This window comes from Macrobrachium rosenbergii, chromosome 56 (genome assembly GCF_040412425.1).
Source record: "Macrobrachium rosenbergii isolate ZJJX-2024 chromosome 56, ASM4041242v1, whole genome shotgun sequence".
Taxonomy (NCBI): Eukaryota; Metazoa; Arthropoda; class Malacostraca; order Decapoda; family Palaemonidae; genus Macrobrachium; species Macrobrachium rosenbergii.
In genome coordinates this window covers 34,454,164-34,474,163 of record NC_089796.1, presented here as the reverse complement: position 1 = coordinate 34,474,163, position 20,000 = coordinate 34,454,164, and the positions used below count along the sequence as shown (strand labels likewise).

The 20,000-nt window shown below is 39.3% G+C and overlaps 1 protein-coding gene and 1 pseudogene across 5 annotated transcripts in view; one reads left to right on the top strand and one right to left on the bottom strand.

The window, feature by feature from the left end:
• The window catches only part of LOC136836377 (protein mono-ADP-ribosyltransferase PARP12-like), a 79,570-nt gene that overhangs the window by 46,194 nt on the left and 13,376 nt on the right, over positions 1 to 20,000 (bottom strand). For 4 of the 5 annotated variants that reach the window (XM_067100569.1, XM_067100571.1, XM_067100568.1 and 1 more), the window contains exon 2: positions 8,372 to 8,459. The exons of the other annotated variant lie outside the window; for it this stretch is intronic. In XM_067100569.1, coding sequence (XP_066956670.1) covers positions 8,372 to 8,447 — 76 coding nt within the window. In that variant the 5' untranslated portion in view covers positions 8,448 to 8,459. The remainder of the gene's footprint in view (positions 1 to 8,371; positions 8,460 to 20,000) is intronic. 5 annotated transcript variants of the gene reach the window in all.
• Positions 5,833 to 7,455, top strand: LOC136836705 (uncharacterized; annotated as a pseudogene).

The following is a 20,000-nucleotide window of genomic DNA, read 5'->3' as shown; positions in this document are numbered from 1 at the left end:
TATATATATATATATATATATATATATATATATATATATATATATATATATATATATATATATATAATCAATTGCTCATTTTTCGTTTTTCTCATGCAGGTAATCTATTTTTTTTCCTGAAGTCTCACTCAAGTTTTGGCACTAAATATGACAAAGATGAGAAGGCATTGTGTTCATGAATGGGATGCCCAAAAGTGGACAGGACAAAGGATGACTGTCTGGAGTAGTTTAAACATACGGAGCTAGGAAGGCACAGTATTTGCTGTATCAGCATGAATCTTGAAACAGATGAAAGCGTCCCCGTGTGAATTCCAGAATTATGGTTAATACTGAGCGTGGCAGGATAATATAAAAAAAATGTGACAGTGAGTGTGCTTTGGTCAGGAAGGTCTGAATTATTGGTTTTGCACTGCAGAATGATTTCCTTAGGCGAATTGATGAAAGTGGCTGTGCTAGGTGACTTGAACATGAGGGCATGTGATAAAAAGATGGCATTATGGGTAAATACAGAGTTCTTGGGGTAAATGGAAAGGGTATTCTGGAAATGTGTTTTGAAAGGTGGCTAACTGCTGGAAATATGTCTCCCATAGGTAATGGTGTTGAAAAGTTTGTTAGGTTACTGATTAGTATAAAGTGCCGGGAAAAGTAAACTAGTGGACGTAACGGTGAGATGAGGAGCATCTGGAAGTGCCTGAAAAATGGGCTACAATTAAAGACAACAAATTTGAAAGAGCATTATGAAGTGTGTGTGTAGTTTCAGGATGGGCCAGAGTTAAGGGATTGTGTGGGGTTCAAGGAGGGTGGGAGGGGGTCATTAAAAGAAAAAAATGAGTGGGGGGTTAAGGATATTACACAATTTTTGGAGGAAATCTAAACTAAAGATTTAGGTGCAACTACACACACAAGGAAACAGACCATGCATAAAAATATAGGTGGGCTGATAAGTGGTCAAGAGAAAGGTGAGAGAGAAAGAGAAGGCACGTAATAGCAAATGCAGGAGAGAAGGTGAGTAAGATTTTAGGGAAAATAAGCTGTTCCACAAGGAAGTAAATTGATTTCTAAATAAAAGTTGCAGCTGAGTAATGCTGTCAAAAGAAATGTAATCCTTGCCAGAGTGAATATTTGGAGAGTTTCCTTGATGTGGAATAAAGACGAGAGGCAGACATGAATGACGAAGAGTATAAGGGTTAGTACAAGTTTGAGTGTTTTTGAAAGTGGCTATTGAGGATGTTAGACAGGCAATCACGAAGCTGAAGAAAGGGAAATGGAATATAAATCAGATACCTGAAATGGTGACTCACTGATTGGCCTGGATGTGCCTGCATGAGGGAAAGTTTACAAAGGAATGAATGACAAGAATAAAGGCCACCACTAACATTCAGTTATACCTGCGCAGTCTTGCCTGCATAGTCGACCTGCGCAGGCAAACCTGAACGTCACTGTCAACAACCTGCATAGTAGTGGAGCGGGTATCTACAAAAGAATAGGGGAAAAGTGCAAATGGTGATGCAAGCATGAAACTTGGCTCAACTACTCTTCTTGTCCCTTGGTCTCATTATCACCCTCTGGCCACACAAAATTTTGCCATTTTCCAAGATGGCCGACAGGTTTTCAAAATGGCGTCCTGTGGATATTTCAATATTGGTATTTAATTGATTAATCACATTCAAATCCCTAAGTCACTCCCAGTTTATATTAAAATATTAAAAACAAGCCTCTATATATGTAGATACATCATTTCTCTGCATAGAAATATCCAAGATGGCTGTCACTATATCAAAAATGTCCGCCAAAATGCCAAAAAGGCCGGGTAATACAAGGATTTGGGGTAACTTTGGGGTAACTTCAGCCTGATCAGTTAATTTTTTGTAGATTAAAAATCAATTAATCCCCAGTTAATTAATCTTCATCCTCATTTAGAAAAAAACTGGTAATAAGCTTAATGTAAAAGTGTAATAGTGTAGTGTCAGTGTACTACCAGGCCACACTGGTTGACACTATAGCTGTGAAACTCAGCATGGGGTTCAGTGCTAGCTAATGGCAGAGATTTGTTATCAATTTCCCAAATGCTGGTTAGCTAGCCCACTTCAAAGTTGAACAGCTGCACCTGAATTGACAGGATATGCCAGCGTGAATTAAATAGCATTGGGTGAATGATCAGGCTAGGGGTAGGATTATAACAAATCTGAGCCTAGTTGTATCCCTATCTGAAAGTGCATATATGTTATATAGGTGGTAAAAATATAAACCCTTGGCCTACAGAACAAAAGCAAAGGCAGGACAATCTTGGAAATCAACGTCTTTCCTGGAGGGAGACAGTACGACTAACTGGAAGCTTTGTTGCTTGTGCCAAGAGGACACACGTGAAAGACTAGTTGATGCATCTGGTGCTGGCTATGTTACCCTTGCTACAAACATTCCCGAATTCTATAAGTTAAATGCAATGCCTATACCATTTCATCCCAAAAGGCTTGATGAAGGTGATGAAATTCTGCAGACCTCTGAAAATAACAAAGCAACATATCATGAATCATGTACGCTGAAGTTCAAAACAACAAAACTAGAAAGGAAAAGGAAGTCATTGTGTAAGACAAAAGAAGAAGATGCCCCATCAGCAAAATTCACACGTAGTAGCCAGAAGGCAGACGAAGAAGATGCAGAAGAATCTAAGACTGAGAAAGAAGGAATATGCTTTATTTGTGACCAACCAGCACCAATCAAAGATTTACGATTGGCCATGAAATTGCCTTTACATGAAAAGCTGCAACGATGTGCCACCAACCTACTAGATGAGAAACTTTTGGCCAAGCTTAGTGCTGGAGATATTGTTTCTCAGGACCATATGTATCACCCATCTTGTCTGACAGGTGTGTACAACAGGGAAAGGGCCTGGCTAAATTCCCAGAAAATTGGAGATGATTATGTGCAGTACAGCCAAGAGGCATGTGCCTATGCTTTTGCTGAGCTTGAGATGTACATAAGAGACAAGCAGTTAACTACAGATGGGTGCTGCTATTTTACAATGGTAAATCTTTATGATTTGTACAAACAAAGACTGGAACAGTTAAATGTTGATGCTTCCTTTGTGCACCGAACACGGGTGAAAGAACAGATACTAGTCTGCATCCCAGAACTGGAGGACTTTAAAAAGGGAAGAGAAAGTGGTATTAAAGTAGTTTAACCAGACCACTGAGCTGACTTTAGAAATTTGGTTTGCCTACAAAAGGAAAATGGGAGAAGCCCTAGCCACGGCATGTGACTACGATGCACTAATGTGGCCAAAGCAGTTAAGGTATTGAGGAAACAGATGCTTGAACATGAGATAGAATTTGATGGAACCTTAACAGCAGACACTAGAAGAGAATCTGTGCCACCGAGTTTGTCGGAATTTGTGTGCTATAAAACAATGGCAACATAAAATCCCAACTTAAATATGGAACATCATCTACTGATCTAGCTTTAGCACAACTTTTGCACTTCAACTGTCGAAAGAATCCAGCATCTTCAACATTCTCCAGACATTCCAAGTCAAGAGAACCTCTGTTTCCAATATATATTGGTCTCCTGGTCTTTGCAAAAACCAGGAAGCATCAATTAATTGATACATTCCATCACCATGGAATCAGCATCAGCTATGATAGGGTTCTGGAATTGACTAAAGGGTTAGAAGCAGTTGTAACAAGGGCTGTAAAGGAAGAAGTAGTTTGTCCCACTACACTACGCAGAGTGCTAGCTGAGAACGGAACCCACTCTCCCAATGAGGAACTAAAGCTCATGAGAGAATGAGTGCCAATGTGGAGGGTTTGATGGATGAGTGGCATGAGGACACCAACAGGTTGTTGTTTTCCCTTTGAAAATGTAAACAATGTTTATGACTGGAATGGATGAAACCTATGTTGCTATATCCAGGTCAGGAAACGGAAATTAGAGACCTACTTGGACAAAACAAAAATGTATAAAAAGGGGAGGTATGAGACAAAAAGCGTGTTGAACATCTTTACGGATGGTATAATGCAATAAAAGGAGGGGAACAGCAGAGGTTAAAAAGAGATAAGGATCTAAGAAACAGCTCTCCCAGAGAGGGCAAGGATTAAGTTATTTTACGAACCAACTGTGTATGTGGGTATTTGAAAGAATGAGCTTAAATTCCTCTTATTCTTCATTGGTCGACATCAGAGTGAGAGAGTGCATGGAAGAGGAAGGTGAATGTCATTCGATGAGTGGCATGAGACACATGGCTGAAGAACCTTTATGTGTGAAACCTATGAAGCAACAAATGCAGTAGAATTTTTCTGGACAAAACAAAAGGGGGATGAGTTCATCTTTACATGATTAACCAATAAAGATTAAATGAGAGGACTACACATTCTGTATGTATATGTATCAAGTGAGAGAGTGCATGGAAGAGGAAGGTGTGTGTGTGTGTGAAGAACCTATATATATATATATATATATATATAACCTATATATTCTGTATATATATATATATGTGTGTGTGTGTGTGTATATATATATATATATATATATATATATATATATATATACATACAGAATGTGTGTGCTTCATTCATCTTTAGGTTAATCATGGATGAACCTCCTGTCCAGAAAAATTGCCACTGCATTTGTTGCTTCATATACCTACACATAAGGCTCTTCAGGCATGTGAACTCGCATTAGCGGGCAGTTCTGAAATAACAGAATTACAGCTAAAATTTAATGACCTGAGTTACCTTCTACGGCTTATGTAATATACAACTCAAAATTAAAAATTACGGCTAAGGTAACAGTCAGTAACCTGAGCATCATTTAAAGACTTTTGTGGAATTGAATGACTGAAAACATTATTTAATGAAGAAAGGGCTCTTCCGGATTTGCAATAATTTGTGGCTACGTACCTTTTAACAAGGTAACCCTCGTTGACAACACTATTACATAAATACTACATAAAATTAACATTTAGTGACTTCGAATAACAATCAACAGCCTGAATGAACATCTGCAACGTAACATTTAAAAACTTGGCTAACATTCACACGATTAACTTACATTCAGTGCCTACTAATATTCAGATATATATATATATATATATATATATATATATATATATATATATATATATATATATATATATATATATATATATATATATATATATATATATATATATGATACAACCAACATTCAATGACTTGAATAGCATTTTAGGGACATTAAAAGCTGGTGTCTAATGACCCAAGGAACTTATCATGACATAACATGCAATTAGCTATACCTGCCACACGCTAAGTTGGCGGTGATGCCCCGCCCCTTGCTAAGCGAAGGTGGTAATTGGATTACAGCAACTATTCGTGTGGCTATTCATTTGAGTGTTGAAGGTGCTTGCAATTACTAATTCAGGTTGTTTTTATTGTAGAAGTTAATTATACTCTTTAAAGAAAATGAAAATGTATGTTAAATGATGAAAACGTTTGAGAACTTTGAGAAAACTATCACTAAAGTATAACTCAAATGGTCAAAGTCAAGGATTTTACACGATTTCGAATGCACTCTGATTCATTTATCTTCAATATCCCGTAAATATGTAAGAAATTGGTCAGAATCATGTATATTGTAAAGGTCATTTAAATACGAAGATGCTATATAGTATGAATATAGTAGTCCACGTGTCCAAATAACATACTTAATGGTTAGAAAACATGCGCCTTATCTAGGGAGGATCACTAAAATAGCCAGTTACTGTAATTGGCGGAAATTTCAAACGCAGTTGTTAACCGAGCTAACATTGAAAAAAGAGAAACAGCTCTCAGCTGAGTAACCATTCAGCGATATACTATACATACACTGAAGTATAAAGGAGTAACTATAATAATGGAGGATTGCTTAAAAAACACAAAACGTATGGGACGGATAACGAGCCAGACAAGAATCGTCGTAATTAAAGTCTGCAATTATCTTCGTGAGCAATATGATAACTGCTGCAACAGGAATATCTGTTCGTTCCATTCAGCGGATAAAGCAGCAACACAAGCGTGGAGAGATGCACTCTCCACCCCCTAGGTCAAGAAAGTCACCAGTAATGGGAGCCTTGGATGATTTTGATAAGGACTGTGTACGTCGGGAGATAATGGCTTTCTATGAAAGAGGTGAAATTCCAACAATAGAAAAACTGCTGGATAAGGTGAAGAAGCCACCTCTGAATTTCCCTGGTGCTTATATGTCCCTTCTCAAACTTGTTAAGGAACTCGGCTTTCGTTATAAGAAAGTTGAAAGCGGTAGGAAGCTCTTGATGGAAAGGAACGATATTGTTCTTGCCCGAAATAAATATCTAAGGCTTATTGATGAAAACCGAAAATCCGATTCTCCAAGACCGGAAATATATCTAGATGAGACATGGGTAAATCAAAATGAGTGTGTGGACAAATGTTGGACTCTACCCGATGGAATTGTTGGTCAACGAGTGAAAACGGGTAAAGGAGCTAGTTTTATCATAGTGCATGCTGGTGGAGAATATGGATTCGTACCAGGAGGATTGCTATTTTTCCGATCGAAAAATGGTAATAAGGGTGATTACCATGATAGTATGAATCATAGATGTTTCCTATCATGGTTTCAAACACAGCTACTGGTAAACATTCCCGCTAGGTCGCTCATTGTCTCATATAATGCTTCATATCATTCAAAAATATTGAACAAAGCACCTGTCAGCAGTTCAAGGAAATCGGATATTGTCTCCTGGTTAACTAACCACAATATAGCTCATGACCCTTCCTATACCAAAACCGAACTCCTAGATGTGGTAAAGCAGCGCAAGTACCTCCAGGAGTATGAAATTGACAAAATCGCTAGAGGTGCTGGCCATGAGGTACTCAGACTTCCTCCTTATCACTGCGAGTTCAACCCGATAGAATTGATTTGGGCACAAGTAAAAAAATGAGGTTAAGAAATGCAATTCAAATCCCAGTCAGACTTTGACAATAGACAGAGTAACAGCAGAGGACTGGAAGTCATGTATGCGTCATGCAAGAGAAGTGGAGGATATTTATAGGAAAAGGGATATAGCACGTGACCATCTAACTGAGAAATTGATTATAAACATCACCAGTGACAGTGAGGAGTCGGAAAGCGATGATGAATGATTTTGTTATTTCAAGTTATTGTTTGATGTAGCCTATTCAATGATTGATTAATGTATTTTCTTTTGTTGAATCAATTAAATGTTTAATGTATCAAGATGTATGTTTATTTTACCTAAGCATGTTTACATATATTTGAAGCAAATTTCCATTCTTAAAAGTTTGTTAGACCAGGTTATAACGCAGTGAAACTTCAAGGTATCAGTAGCAAAATATAGTGGGTGGAGGATGAGGGTCAAGCGCGCTCTCTCTCTCTCTCTCTCTCTCTCTCTCTCTCTCTCTCTCTCTCTCTCTCTCTCTCTCTCTCTCTCTCTCTCTCTCTCGATTTCTATGAGTTTCTGTAGAAATAGCAAATTATTCCGGCGCTCGAATTTTGCCGTAGATTTCATAAATTAATTTTCAGAAGTAGTAAATTATAGAAATGGCAACACTGACTTAATCAGTCGAGTTGTCTACGGTGAGCGAGCTGTCAAAATCAGGTGATCGCTGAGCGGCTGTTTCTCTCAATATATCTCCTCCCTACTTCCAACAGGCATATTTCGTGGTGTTTTATGTTTCATATAATTATACGGCATATTCAAAGGTATGCAATCGACAGCATATAAGTTATCATGAAACTTGGATTGTATTGTTTGATTTATTGAATCCATATATAACATAATGCTCCGAAATAAAGCATTGCTTACATTCGACAAAGGCTTCGATTTCCTGTAATTTATAAAACTTCTGGTTTCCCTACTCCGAATAGCATTTTAATGATATGAAAATATTTCTAACCCTAGTTCTCCAATGATTAACACTTAATTAGGTAATAGAAAGAGGATTCTATCATATCATACTATTTTCTGTGAATATAGAAGAAAGGACTCGAACTAACGAAGTGGGCGGACCATCACCGCCAACTTAGCGTGTGGCAGGTTTAGGTAACCCGGAGCAACATTAGCAACTCGCAATGACCTACCTCTAGGTTACTGGGTGGCACGAAATTAATATCGAATGACAAAAGGAATGACAGAAGCACCATCTGATGGCCCAAGCAGCATTCAGTAACATTCCAACGATCTACTTAGCATTCAGCGACACTTGCAACTCACATCAGTGAGCTAAGTAACATTCGATGGCATAATCAGTAACCCTCTGTGACTGGATTTTCAGATCGGACGAGAAGCGGTGCTTTCAAGATGGTATGGCCGTTGGCAACTGGATTTTCAGAAAGCTAACTGAGAGAATGAACTTACTTTGTCTGATCATGTCCCGAACCGCAAAGGCATGTTGTCTCAGCTCTGCTTCTCTGCTGCCGCCTCTTTCCGCCATCAAGCTCTCAAGCTGCAGGAGGGAGAAGGACGTAATTAGAAAATATTTCTTTGATTTACCGAACTGATCCATTTGGAGCAGCTTAAGCCACTGTCTTTCATCTTCGTCTATCACCTTTCATGAAATGTGTTGGTAATAATAACACGAAAAAATATGAAATGCCAAATCAGTTTTCATGAATCACAATCTTATTTCTCACAGCATGCTCCCAACATAAATCACATAATATTTTGGCACTTCGTTGGAAATCTTACGCTGGATGCGCAAACTCACACCAGGGTAAACAACAAGTAAAAAATGCGCCGAAGTTTCTTCGGCGCTATCGAGTTTTCTGTACAGAATATAATGCTGTATGAGTCGCGGATAATGAAACTTTCAACCACGGCCCGGTGTGTCCTATAGCCTTAAATCAAATAAAAACTAGAGGCTGGAGGCTGCAATTTGGTATGTTTGATGACTGGAGGGTGGATGATCAACACCAATTTGCAGCCCTCTGGCCCCAGTAGTTTTTAAGATCTGAGGGCGGACAGAAAAAGTGCTGACGGACAGACAAAGCCATTTACAGAAAACTACAAACTCTGATCCATTCCTCTTATTTATTAACCCTTGCGCTTATCGAATTAAAGTCCTTCGCATTTTTATAACGTATGCAAATGTTAAAAAAAATAAAATTTATTGCACAAACCAAGACAAAATGTGGATCATTTTTGGTGAGTGTTCCTGATATTTTCCCATATAAGTAACGTGTATGTTTAATTGTTTTGTATAGTTTTAGATTTTTATTACATAACTTATTTTCCTGAGAGAGAGAGAGAGAGAGAGAGAGAGAGAGAGAGAGAGAGAGAGAGAGAGAGAGAGAGAGAGAGAGAGAGAGAGAGAGGAAATACATTTTCTTATGCACATGTAACATGTATGTCCATTTTTGTCAAGTTTTTGATTTTTACTGTATAACTGCATCATTTATCTTTTGTCTGAGAGAGAGAGAGAGAGAGAGAGAGAGAGAGAGAGAGAGAGAGAGAGAGAGAGAGAGAGAGAGAGAGAGAGAGAGAGAGAGAGAGAGATGAGAACGAACACCTGACTGAGTGCCACTTATTTTACGGAAAACTGACGCTAATTGTCATTAATTTTTTCATATTTTCCTTGCTAATATAAAACTTTTGCATTGCAATAAGTAAGTAATTTATCTGCGTGTGCTTTGGATAACAAATGTAGACTTTATCGCAAATAGTTTGTTTTTGGCCAATTTTTTTGTGGGGACAGTTCAAATTTTTCCCATACCTCGTAAATTATAGTTTTTATTTCACCTATATAAACTTATTTTGAGAATTTTTTTATGCCATTTTATAAAGGAATCATTCAGCTTCTAAATGAAATAAGACTGAGCAGTGAACCTTGGAAACTGTCGGAGGTATGCGTCTTTGAACAAAAAGGCAGAGTTTCTTGCTTGTTCGCATGGGTGACTTTTCTTACGGAAAACGTGCAGCTAATTTGTCATTCTTTTTTTCATATCTTCATTGCTTTTACTATAACATTTTGCATTGTAGTAACTAGATAAATTATCAGCGTGTGCTATGGATAAAAACGGAAGACTATCGTAAATAAAATTTTGGGGGTAAATTTTTTTCGAGGGAAGTGCAAAATTTTTTTATATCTCGTAATTTCTACTCATTATTCCACCTACAATAGAGATATTTTTGAGGGAGTTTTTTTTTTTATAGAAACATTGTTCAGCTGCAAAATGAATGAAAATTGAGCGGTATACCTTGACAACTGTCGGAGCTATGTGTCTTTGAACAAAAAAGGTATAAACATTTTAACGCTTGCTGCTCGAGTCTGCCACGTCTGGAGCACCGTTTACTGCACGTTCACTTCTGTGATGGTGAAGGAAAGCACCACTTCCCACAGAGAGAGAGAGAGAGAGAGAGAGAGAGAGAGAGAGAGAGAGAGAGAGAGAGAGAGAGAGAGAGAGTCATTTATGGAATAAATAATTTGAAAGAATGACATACTGTCTATTTTCGTTCTCTTACGGTAATAACGTTACATTGGAAAACGAATATTACATATTTGCTAGAGAACCTGTACCGTCAAAAAAAGTGTGTACGTAAAGGTGTTCCCTGCCATTGTGTTGTTGGCGCAATGGCAGGGAACACCGGAAACGGCTTTGAAGACAGCATATCTAGAAAAATCGTACATTCCACAGTAGCAAGGAAACGAGGGAAAAACGCAAGAGAACGCACGGAAAACGGACACATGAAAGAAGAAGGGGGCAGAGAAAAACCAAGATCAGGAGGGGGTGGAGGTCACACAGGAGGAGCTAGGCGATTATAGGATTAAAAGTACCCAGCACACAGATATAAATACAGCTGGACTACGTGTCTGCTCACTGTACGGATACTTGATAATGTGAACTGTTTGTCCAAGAAAGCTTGTAACTTTTCTGAATAAATGTTCCATTAGATACCATCCAGTTTGATTGAGGTCCTTTTAGTAATTCTACTAATGCACTGAACAATTGTGTATGTGATAAAGTTGATATATATATATATATATATATATATATATATATATATATATATATATATATATATATATATATATATATATATATATATATATATATATATATATATATAAAGAGCCTCGATGGCTAGGTCGGTAGAGCAGCAGCTTCAGACTTCATAGAGGTCTGTGGCGCGGGTTCAAATCCGCAGCCGACCGGTCAGAGAGGCAGACACTTTGCTATCCGTGTAGATACCCCGGGATTCTGCATGTAATCAACGGATAGGTTTGCTGAAAGCAAATGGGTGTTACAGACTAATTCACACACAAACAAAGACACTCCAACATCTTCTAAAAACATAACAGACACCTAACACGTCTCGAACTATCGACCTAACCGCTCAACTCTCCTTGCTGCTGGGAGAAAGGGAGCTAGGGATTTGGTACGATACATGTACACATGCACTACCGGGGTCTAAGCGATGTCAGGCAGGGCAGCCGATCGAGGCTACGGTCTACCCCAACGCCAAATCAAAGTCCTTCAAAAGAAGGCATCGTGCTTACCCCATATAAAAAAAGGGGAAAAAGCATGTTAAACGAAGAAGAATACATATATATATATATATATATATATATATATATATATATATATATATATATATATATATATATATATATATATATATATATATATGTGTGTGTGTGTGTGTGTGTGTATGTATGTATGTTTGGATGTGGATTTTCTTCAACACTGCCTGATAACCCTCTTTGACAAAGAAATCGTCTTTTTACAGCAATACTTCACCAATAATTGTTTCCCTGCTCATGTTTTTTCACAGGATTCTAAAAAAAAAATCCCAAATAAAAAATTCTCTAACATCAAAGTGTTTTGATGTGCCTAACCTCCCATTATATGCAAATTTTTCTTTCTTATATGAAGACGAAATTCCTCCGAATGTCGTCTTCATATAAGAAAGAAAAATTTGCATATAATGGGAGGTTAGGCACATCAAAGTGTTTTGATGTGCCTAACCTCCCATTATATGCAAATTTTCATAAAGACGAAATTCCTCCGAATGTTTTCATATAAAAGAAAAATTTGCATATAACCTTATCAAAGTGTTTTTGATTATATGCAAATTTTTCTTTCTTCATATGAAGACGACATTCGGAGATTATATTTCTTTCTTAAAATCATTCGGAGGAATTTCATTAAAATCGTGCAAAAATATATTGGGGGCATCCATCTTACACTAATACCTAAGAACCTAAAAAGTATCGGCTCTTTTTTCAGATTTAAGGACAGGCCACCGCCTTTCATGTCGTCTGGTGTTGCCTACGAGTACAACTGTCCTAAATGTAATTTAGGAAAAATATATTGGATCCGCTCGGTGGCTTCTCAGGGTGAGGGACGATTCCCACAGGGCGAGTAAGTTATAGAACCAGGTGCCGATTGGCTAATCTAGAATCCTCTAATATACGCAACCATACCATTAAATGCAAAACAGAAATCAGCTTTGGAGATTTTAAGATTATTGGCTATACTAATAATCCACATGAACAACTTACTCTTGAAACACTAAATATTAAACGACGAGTTCCGTCGTTGAACAGTCAAACAACCGCTGTGCTGTACCCATGTATTTGTCTTAACTCTGCCTTTCTCTGATTTGTATGCTTTATTCTTTTTTGTTCTCGCCTCTAGAATGGTAGGTTAGCCTCCAGTGTTCTTAAGTGCGTCAGTATTCAAGTATTTTGTCTGGTTTTTACTATTTTGTTTCTGTTTTTACTATTTTGTTTCTAAGTGCGTTCGTATTTAAGTGTGTCTGTTCTTAACAGTTTTTCTTTTTGTATTCTGTTTTAATCAGTTTCTTTTTGCTTGATTATCACGGCTTTTAAAGTAAAAATCTTGTAAATAGTTCGTTTAATTAATTTATATCAATGCACTGTATTTTACTGTCATAGATCTTGTTGATGTAATTACGAATCATGAAATGTCGCAATGAATGGTTACAAAGTATCTGCTTCTGTATTCCTGCCCTTGAACTGGTGTGTGTGTGTGTGTATATATATATATATATATATATATATATATATATATATATATATATATATATATATATATATATATATATATATATATATATATATATATATATATTTTCAATCAGTAAGCTACAAACGTCCTTTAGTATCAATTCGCTCTACCTCGGAAATAATATATTTTCATATATATTACCGAAGGGGAATATTTTAGTTGATAATAAGTTTGTCGTCTCGTGGGCTCGAACCAGCGAAGACAAGAACTCGGGAATACAGTGGACGCATTTTAACCCACTTGCTGACCGCGTGGGTTAAAATGCGTCCACTGTAGTCCTGAGTTCTTGTCTTCGCTGGTTCGAGCCCAAGAGACGACAAACTTATTATCAACTAAAATATTCCCCTTCGGTAACATATATGAAAAATATATTATTTCGAGGTAGAGCGAATTGATATTAAAGGACGTTTGTAGTTTACTGATTGAATATGAATCACGGTGATGTGATAAAAAAAATCATATATATATATATATATATATATATATATATATATATATATATATATATATAATATATATATATATATATATATATATATATATATATATATATATATATATATATATATATATATATAATATATATATATATATACTTATATAATAAATATATGTAAATTAAAATGTAAAAGTCATATATAAATCATATATATATATAAATAAACATCAGTGATAGAATGTATATAACAAGATAATATTGTTCATTTCAGGCAGACTTATGAATAAAAGTCTTTAAATTAAAATATGAAAAGTCAAGAGGTAAATCAACTTTTTTACAAAGAAACATCAGTGACTAGAATGTATACTAACAAGAGAGCACATTGTTCATTTCAGGCATCACTGTGATTAAGTGTCTTTTGCATTAGACCAATATGATTTGTTTCAGGTTTCATTGGTCTTTTTTTTTTTTTTTTTTTACAAGAATGGAAGGGATTTCATTCAAAGCCTAAACCTTATATTTTATCTGCGGTATATGCATATACTTCCATATAACAAACTATATATATATATATATATATATATATATATATATATATATATATATCCATATATATAATTTTCACGTATTTTCATTCCTCCCTCTTAGCCAGCCAGGAAATAATTCGAATTTCTGAACAAAAACATCTCTCAATTAACTGGTAGGCTCGTTTTATTGGCACGAAAGAGGAGAGCGGACTATTTTGAACTCAGGTAAAACAATAGCACCCTTGGACACCCTCCATTAGTGATATAGGCGAATACAGGCTGTGAGGTAGACTAGGAACTTAAACTTTAAGCACTTAACAATAAGACCTATTTTTCTCCACACTTTTGTTGGCTGCATGACTAAATTGCAGGATGAGTGGCCTACGCCAACGGACGCCAACGCTGGCAGATACGCATCTCGCCTCGCAGATGACTCGGTACCCAGACGGCGACACAAAAGGTCGCACTGCCTTCCACTCCTTTTTCTTCTGGAGGGACTAGCGGCATCGGACGACCCGTCCTTGTATGTTAAGCGCGAACATCCACAGGCTTAAAAAGGTACGTCAGAAGCAATTAGTCCTAGAGCCAGTCCTTTTCGTCTCAGTGAATTTCTCACTTTTTATTTTCCTGAATTTTCACTTTTCATTCTCCAAACCAACCCCTTTTGTTAAGAACCTAATGATAAAGCAGCCCCGAATTTGCCTCCATGACTTGTCCAAACCTCAAGCTAACTCAATTCAGTGATCAGTAGTAGATTACTCCCTCCATAGTGTTACCACGGGCTAATTATATTTAATTAATCAACTCCTCTATGGTACATTTTTTACCTGTGTGTGAGAGAAATTCCTTTGTGTGGAATGCTAATCCTGGATTCTCTTACAGGGTCTTCGCTACTATCCTGCTCAGTCGACCCAGCCTTGTGAACTCAAATCATCTTAAAAGTACTGCCATTTCAATAAACACAAGACTTTCCTGGTACGCAGTCCAGAGAGCAATAACCTGTTCCTCCTTGTCGTTGCACACAAGAGAGCCTGATCATTCAAGACGAATTTACCTCGTCATATGCAGAGATTTATTAAGCACTGCAAATTTGCATTTTTTCATTATTTGAGTTTATTTGCTGTATTATCAGCCTTTCAGATTACTTCCTTGGTTTTTTTCTGTAAATAAATTCAATTTAACGTAACTAGATACTCATTTCACACGGCGACCTTCCAAGCCCTGATTAACTAATGGTAATTTGAAGGTAGGTTACCCATTTTTCCCCATTATTTTGTTGCAGGTTGGTCTTCTCTGTTGGTCCATTAAGGCAGTAAATAAATAAAGACCCCTTTCATTCCTCCAACGAGACCCAATCTGTAAAGTGACGACCTAGAACCAGGATTCCTATAGACTAGCATTAACTAGCGTCGCTAACTGCTAAAACTAGGAATGAACGAACCAGGAATAAATTCATTCATTCAACTTAATTTCATTATTTCACAAAGGCATAAAGGCGACTGAAGGAAGAGTACCCAGGTAAAGGTTGTTATCATTAAGTCTTGTAACATTAAGGATACGTAGGGATAAATAGGAAAGTGATGTAATCTTTTTAAGAGAAAGAGTAAAAACGCAACAAGTCTCTTTTGTTAGAATTTCTTCATAACAGGTGGAAGCGCATAGGTTTTAAGTTAGTGAGGCAGAGCGGCAGCCAGCGAACTTTATTCACCGCAAACTTTGGAGTTAAGGAGCAGTTGTGTTGTGTTGCCAGATGAATGAGCAGTAGGAGTTAGGACGTGTTTACTAGGGAATTATCACGTGTTAGCCGTGCACTGTTAGCTAGGAGTTTTGTTCAAAAACAGTCACGGCAGAGAAAGTGTACAATTTCTGTGTCTGTGGTATAGACATTGAATTTACGAATAGCGATCTCTAGCATCCCGACGCTGATGGGAAGTGAGTAGACGTTGTGTTCAGTTGGCATATGCGCGAATCCTATCATTGTCTTCAACAATGAAGCATTCCAAGCACAGTCATTTAACAAAAACTTACATTCGATATTCAGTAACGTAAAGGCATTGCTGATGTTTAAAATTAAACAATTTGATTTTGCATTCAAAACTCACCTTCAGCCAAGAAAGTAGTTTTTTTTTTTTCTCCAATTCCACTCCCCCATCCTCCTCTCCCACACAACAAAGTGAGCGAGCAAGCAAACAGCTGTGTTCCACCCACGCGACTCAGTTCCACACTTTTCGTTCACACTGAACGAAATTTCATCACTTTCCACCCTAATGTAAACCTTCATGAAGACTTGAATACCTTTGAAAATAATTTGCAACCCTTCACCCACCATCACTTGTCATGATGGCGCGAGCCAGTAGTAACTGCATAAATACCAAAAGTTTATTTTAGAAAAAAAGTAACTTAGCGTAATTTTTGCAAAAGTAATTCATCTTACGCAAAAGGTAGAGTAACTTCAATCATAATGAATACATTCCATTACCATACGCTCTTAGAGAGAGAGAGAGATTTTTTCTTTTCACCATAACAAAGGGAATACTAACAATTAATCAATGAGTACTGGAAAATAAACCCACACATTTAAAAAAGCCAAGTACAATACGAATTTTCTTTTAATTTTAGTCCAACCGTTGATCTTTCAAGATCCAATTCCATTCTTTCTACGGACCATTGATCTTTTAAGATCCAATTCCATTCTCTCTTTTACTCATTCGCACATAGTGCGTTAATTTATATATGTGCCAGTGTTCATTGAATTATCTCCCAACTCCTCTTCTTTTCCTTTAAGTGTTTCAGCTGCAAAGTGAACTTTTGTGCGTTTCATAGAGCATACGACCCGCCATTTAATAACACTTATCAAATGCCGTACACGAGTGGGGATCCATTATTCAAGAATTGCGTATGCCGCAAGCATCAAATTGCACATTGCAAGCAAACCCCATAACTTCCCTTTCCTCATGTCAGGGAGAAAACTTCCCTTTCTCATGTCAGGGAGCAACCACTAGTTTTTAGGACTAGCCACCCATGAGTGCACGCTAAGGGTTTCTGTTTCCATAGTGCCACTAATCTGAGGCACTGCCAACCAATTAAGCTACTGAAGCACTTACCCTTTCTCTTTTCCCTCTTACTCCTTACTTACCTTCTGCCTCAGGCAGAGTGCCATTTCTTTCAGTGCCGTTTGGTTGCACTGGCCTTTTAGTGTTGCTCTCCGGGGCACATCAGCACCACAGTACCACCAAACCAAAGTCATCACTTATAAGCCACTGCACCTGTACCTAAGATACAGAGTGCCACCAACAGTGTATCCACCCACAGGGACTGTAGCACCTTCAGGATCACTCCCATTTGCTAAGTGTTTCTGCCCATTAAGGAATATTATACCGTCAGGATCACTTCCATATCTACCAGTATATCCACCCATAAGGATCAGACTTCCTTCAGGATCGCTCCATCAGTGCATCAGTGTGACCTTTGCACGGCACACTCAACCACAGTGCCATCTTATTGAAAGGGTGCCACCCCACTGAAGTGCCACCACATTATGGGACACTTCCACCTCGTCACAGACCACTTCCCCTAGTCCTCATCATAAACTACAACCATGTCTCTAGAACAGCACCAAGCCCTCATGAACATGTGCAAGGATGCAGGTTTCACAGGACAGGAACTCACCCAGTGGGTGAAAGAGCAGCTAGAAGAGCAGAGGAAGCATGAAGAAGAGCAGAGTAAGTATGAAGAAGAGCAGAGGAACGAGGAAGCCGAACAGAGGTGGCTGGAAGATGAAGGAGAAGAAAGGAGAAGACAGCAAGACTTAGCCCTCAAGGAAAGCGAGCAAGCCCTTAAGGCAAGCAAGCCTGCTCTCGTAGAAGGGAGCTCGAGTTGGAGAGAGCAAAGAAAGAAAGTGCCGAAGCTATAGTGCTCCAACAAGCCTCCAACCCCACACCTGCTGCACCAAATGCTCCGCTCTCAAGCCTTAACTCTCTAGTCCCCAAGTGGACTGAGGAAGAGCCGGAAGCATGGCTAGAAGAGACTGAGGTGCTCTTCGACAATTTCAACACCCCTGAGGCCGACAGGGTGTTAGTGCTGACCAAACACCTGGAAGGAAAAGCAAAGGCAGCCCTCCACTCGCTGGCGCAGAGTCAAAGAGGTGATGACTGAAATCCATAGGGTCATCACCAAGGCCTACAAGAGAACCCTGGAGAAATGGAGACAACGGTTCCGAGGTCTTGCCAAGGAAGTTGGCTGGTCCTGGACGGAATGGGCCTGTCACAAGACCCAGTCTGGTACCCGCTGGTTCGACTCCTCATGCGCTACCTTCGAGGACCTATTCAATAGGACCATGCTGGAGGATCTTTTCCAGTGTGTGCCTGGGCCCCTTGCTGTATATCTCAAAGATAAGCAGCCCACCATGCTTATGGAAGCCTGCCGCTTGGCCGACACCTGGGAAACTTTTAAACCATCCCACAGCACATCTCAATGGCGCATAGTACCACCCGGGTACCTCTCAGGCTCAACTCGCCCAAAGAACGGTCTGCCTAGCAAACCCACTTGCACCAACTGCAAGAAGTTTGGTCATGCTGAAGCTGATTGCCGCTTTAAATTGAACAACAATAGGCAGCCTACCAACAACAGCCTACCAACAACCACCAAACCTCCTCTCCTTCCACATCTGCACAACCTCCTCCACAAACCATCACTGCATGAAGATCAGCCAATCCCAAGGGAATCTGCCGAGACTGTGGAACTCCAGGGCACCATTCTGCTGGATATCCTGCCTGCCAGAAACATGTGTCCTATCCCAGGCACGTCAACCTGATTAGAGCTACATCCTCCATGTCTGTGCCGCCAGAGATGTCTCACCCTGAGCGGGTTTGGACACAGTCCGTCTCAGTGGCACCTCTGGATGGCTCTAGCCTACCAGTGAACCTGCCAGCCACAGTAGACACTGGCTCAGACATTAGCCTGATTGATCAGGCCCAAGTGCCAGCCAGTGCCACTATGAATGAAAAGACCAGGTGGACAATGACCTGGGTAGAAGACCACTCCAAGACCATTCCAACAGTCAAACTCAGGGTAACCACCCCTTGGGGCACTCACCGGCTTGGCGTGGTGAAAAGCATCCAGCACGGAGTGGAGTTCCTGCTAGGATGAGACATTCTCTGGGGATGTCTGTTCCGTTCCACTCTGTTGCCTATCTACCTGCACCAGGGAGGCCACTCTAAACCAACCTGACCGGGACACAGCCACTGTGACAGCTGTGCCACTGCCAGCCCAACCTTCTATTCACCAAGGTGTGCAATGGAAAGACCATGCTCCAAACCACTCCTGGCCCAGTCCTAAATCCTCACAAAAGGATGGCCGCCAAGAATCTCCTCCCTCCCCACGATAGGATCTCACCCAGAACCGCTGAAGGACCTGCAACGTAAGAGGGCACTCCAAAAACTGGGCAAGGTGCCCCAGCAAGCTAGCCGCAGTGGATACCACTGCCACACCAATTCCAAGAGGCTTTGTCCTCCACCCAAGACAGGAATTTCTGTCCCCCACTACTTCTACTTGGGTACGCAGAGGGGTCTTGCACTCCCGGGTCCCTCATCAGCCATGCCTGACTCCAATCCTCTGCCAGTGCCACTTGAGAGCACTGGGCAGTGCCAAGCTCCGCCTATCTCGGACAGAATCCATATACTAACCTGTCACCTTCTAGGAATGGCATAGCCAGACCTTGGGGGCCCTAGAAGAAGAAGAAGAAGAGGGGGCAGAAGAGATCCGCTTAACCAACCAGAGCCACAAGCTCTCCTTGGCACTTGTGTCCCATTGGCACAGTGCCGCTTCCACCTCAAAGTGATCTTGGCACCTATCCAGAGAAGGTAGCCTGCATGATCTCTGTCCCAGTAGACTAAACCCTAACACCCTAGGCATTTTTTAATACTAACCTTGTGACTAGCATCATCTGACTATCCAATACTCAAGCTGGTACACCACCTGGTTACTTACTA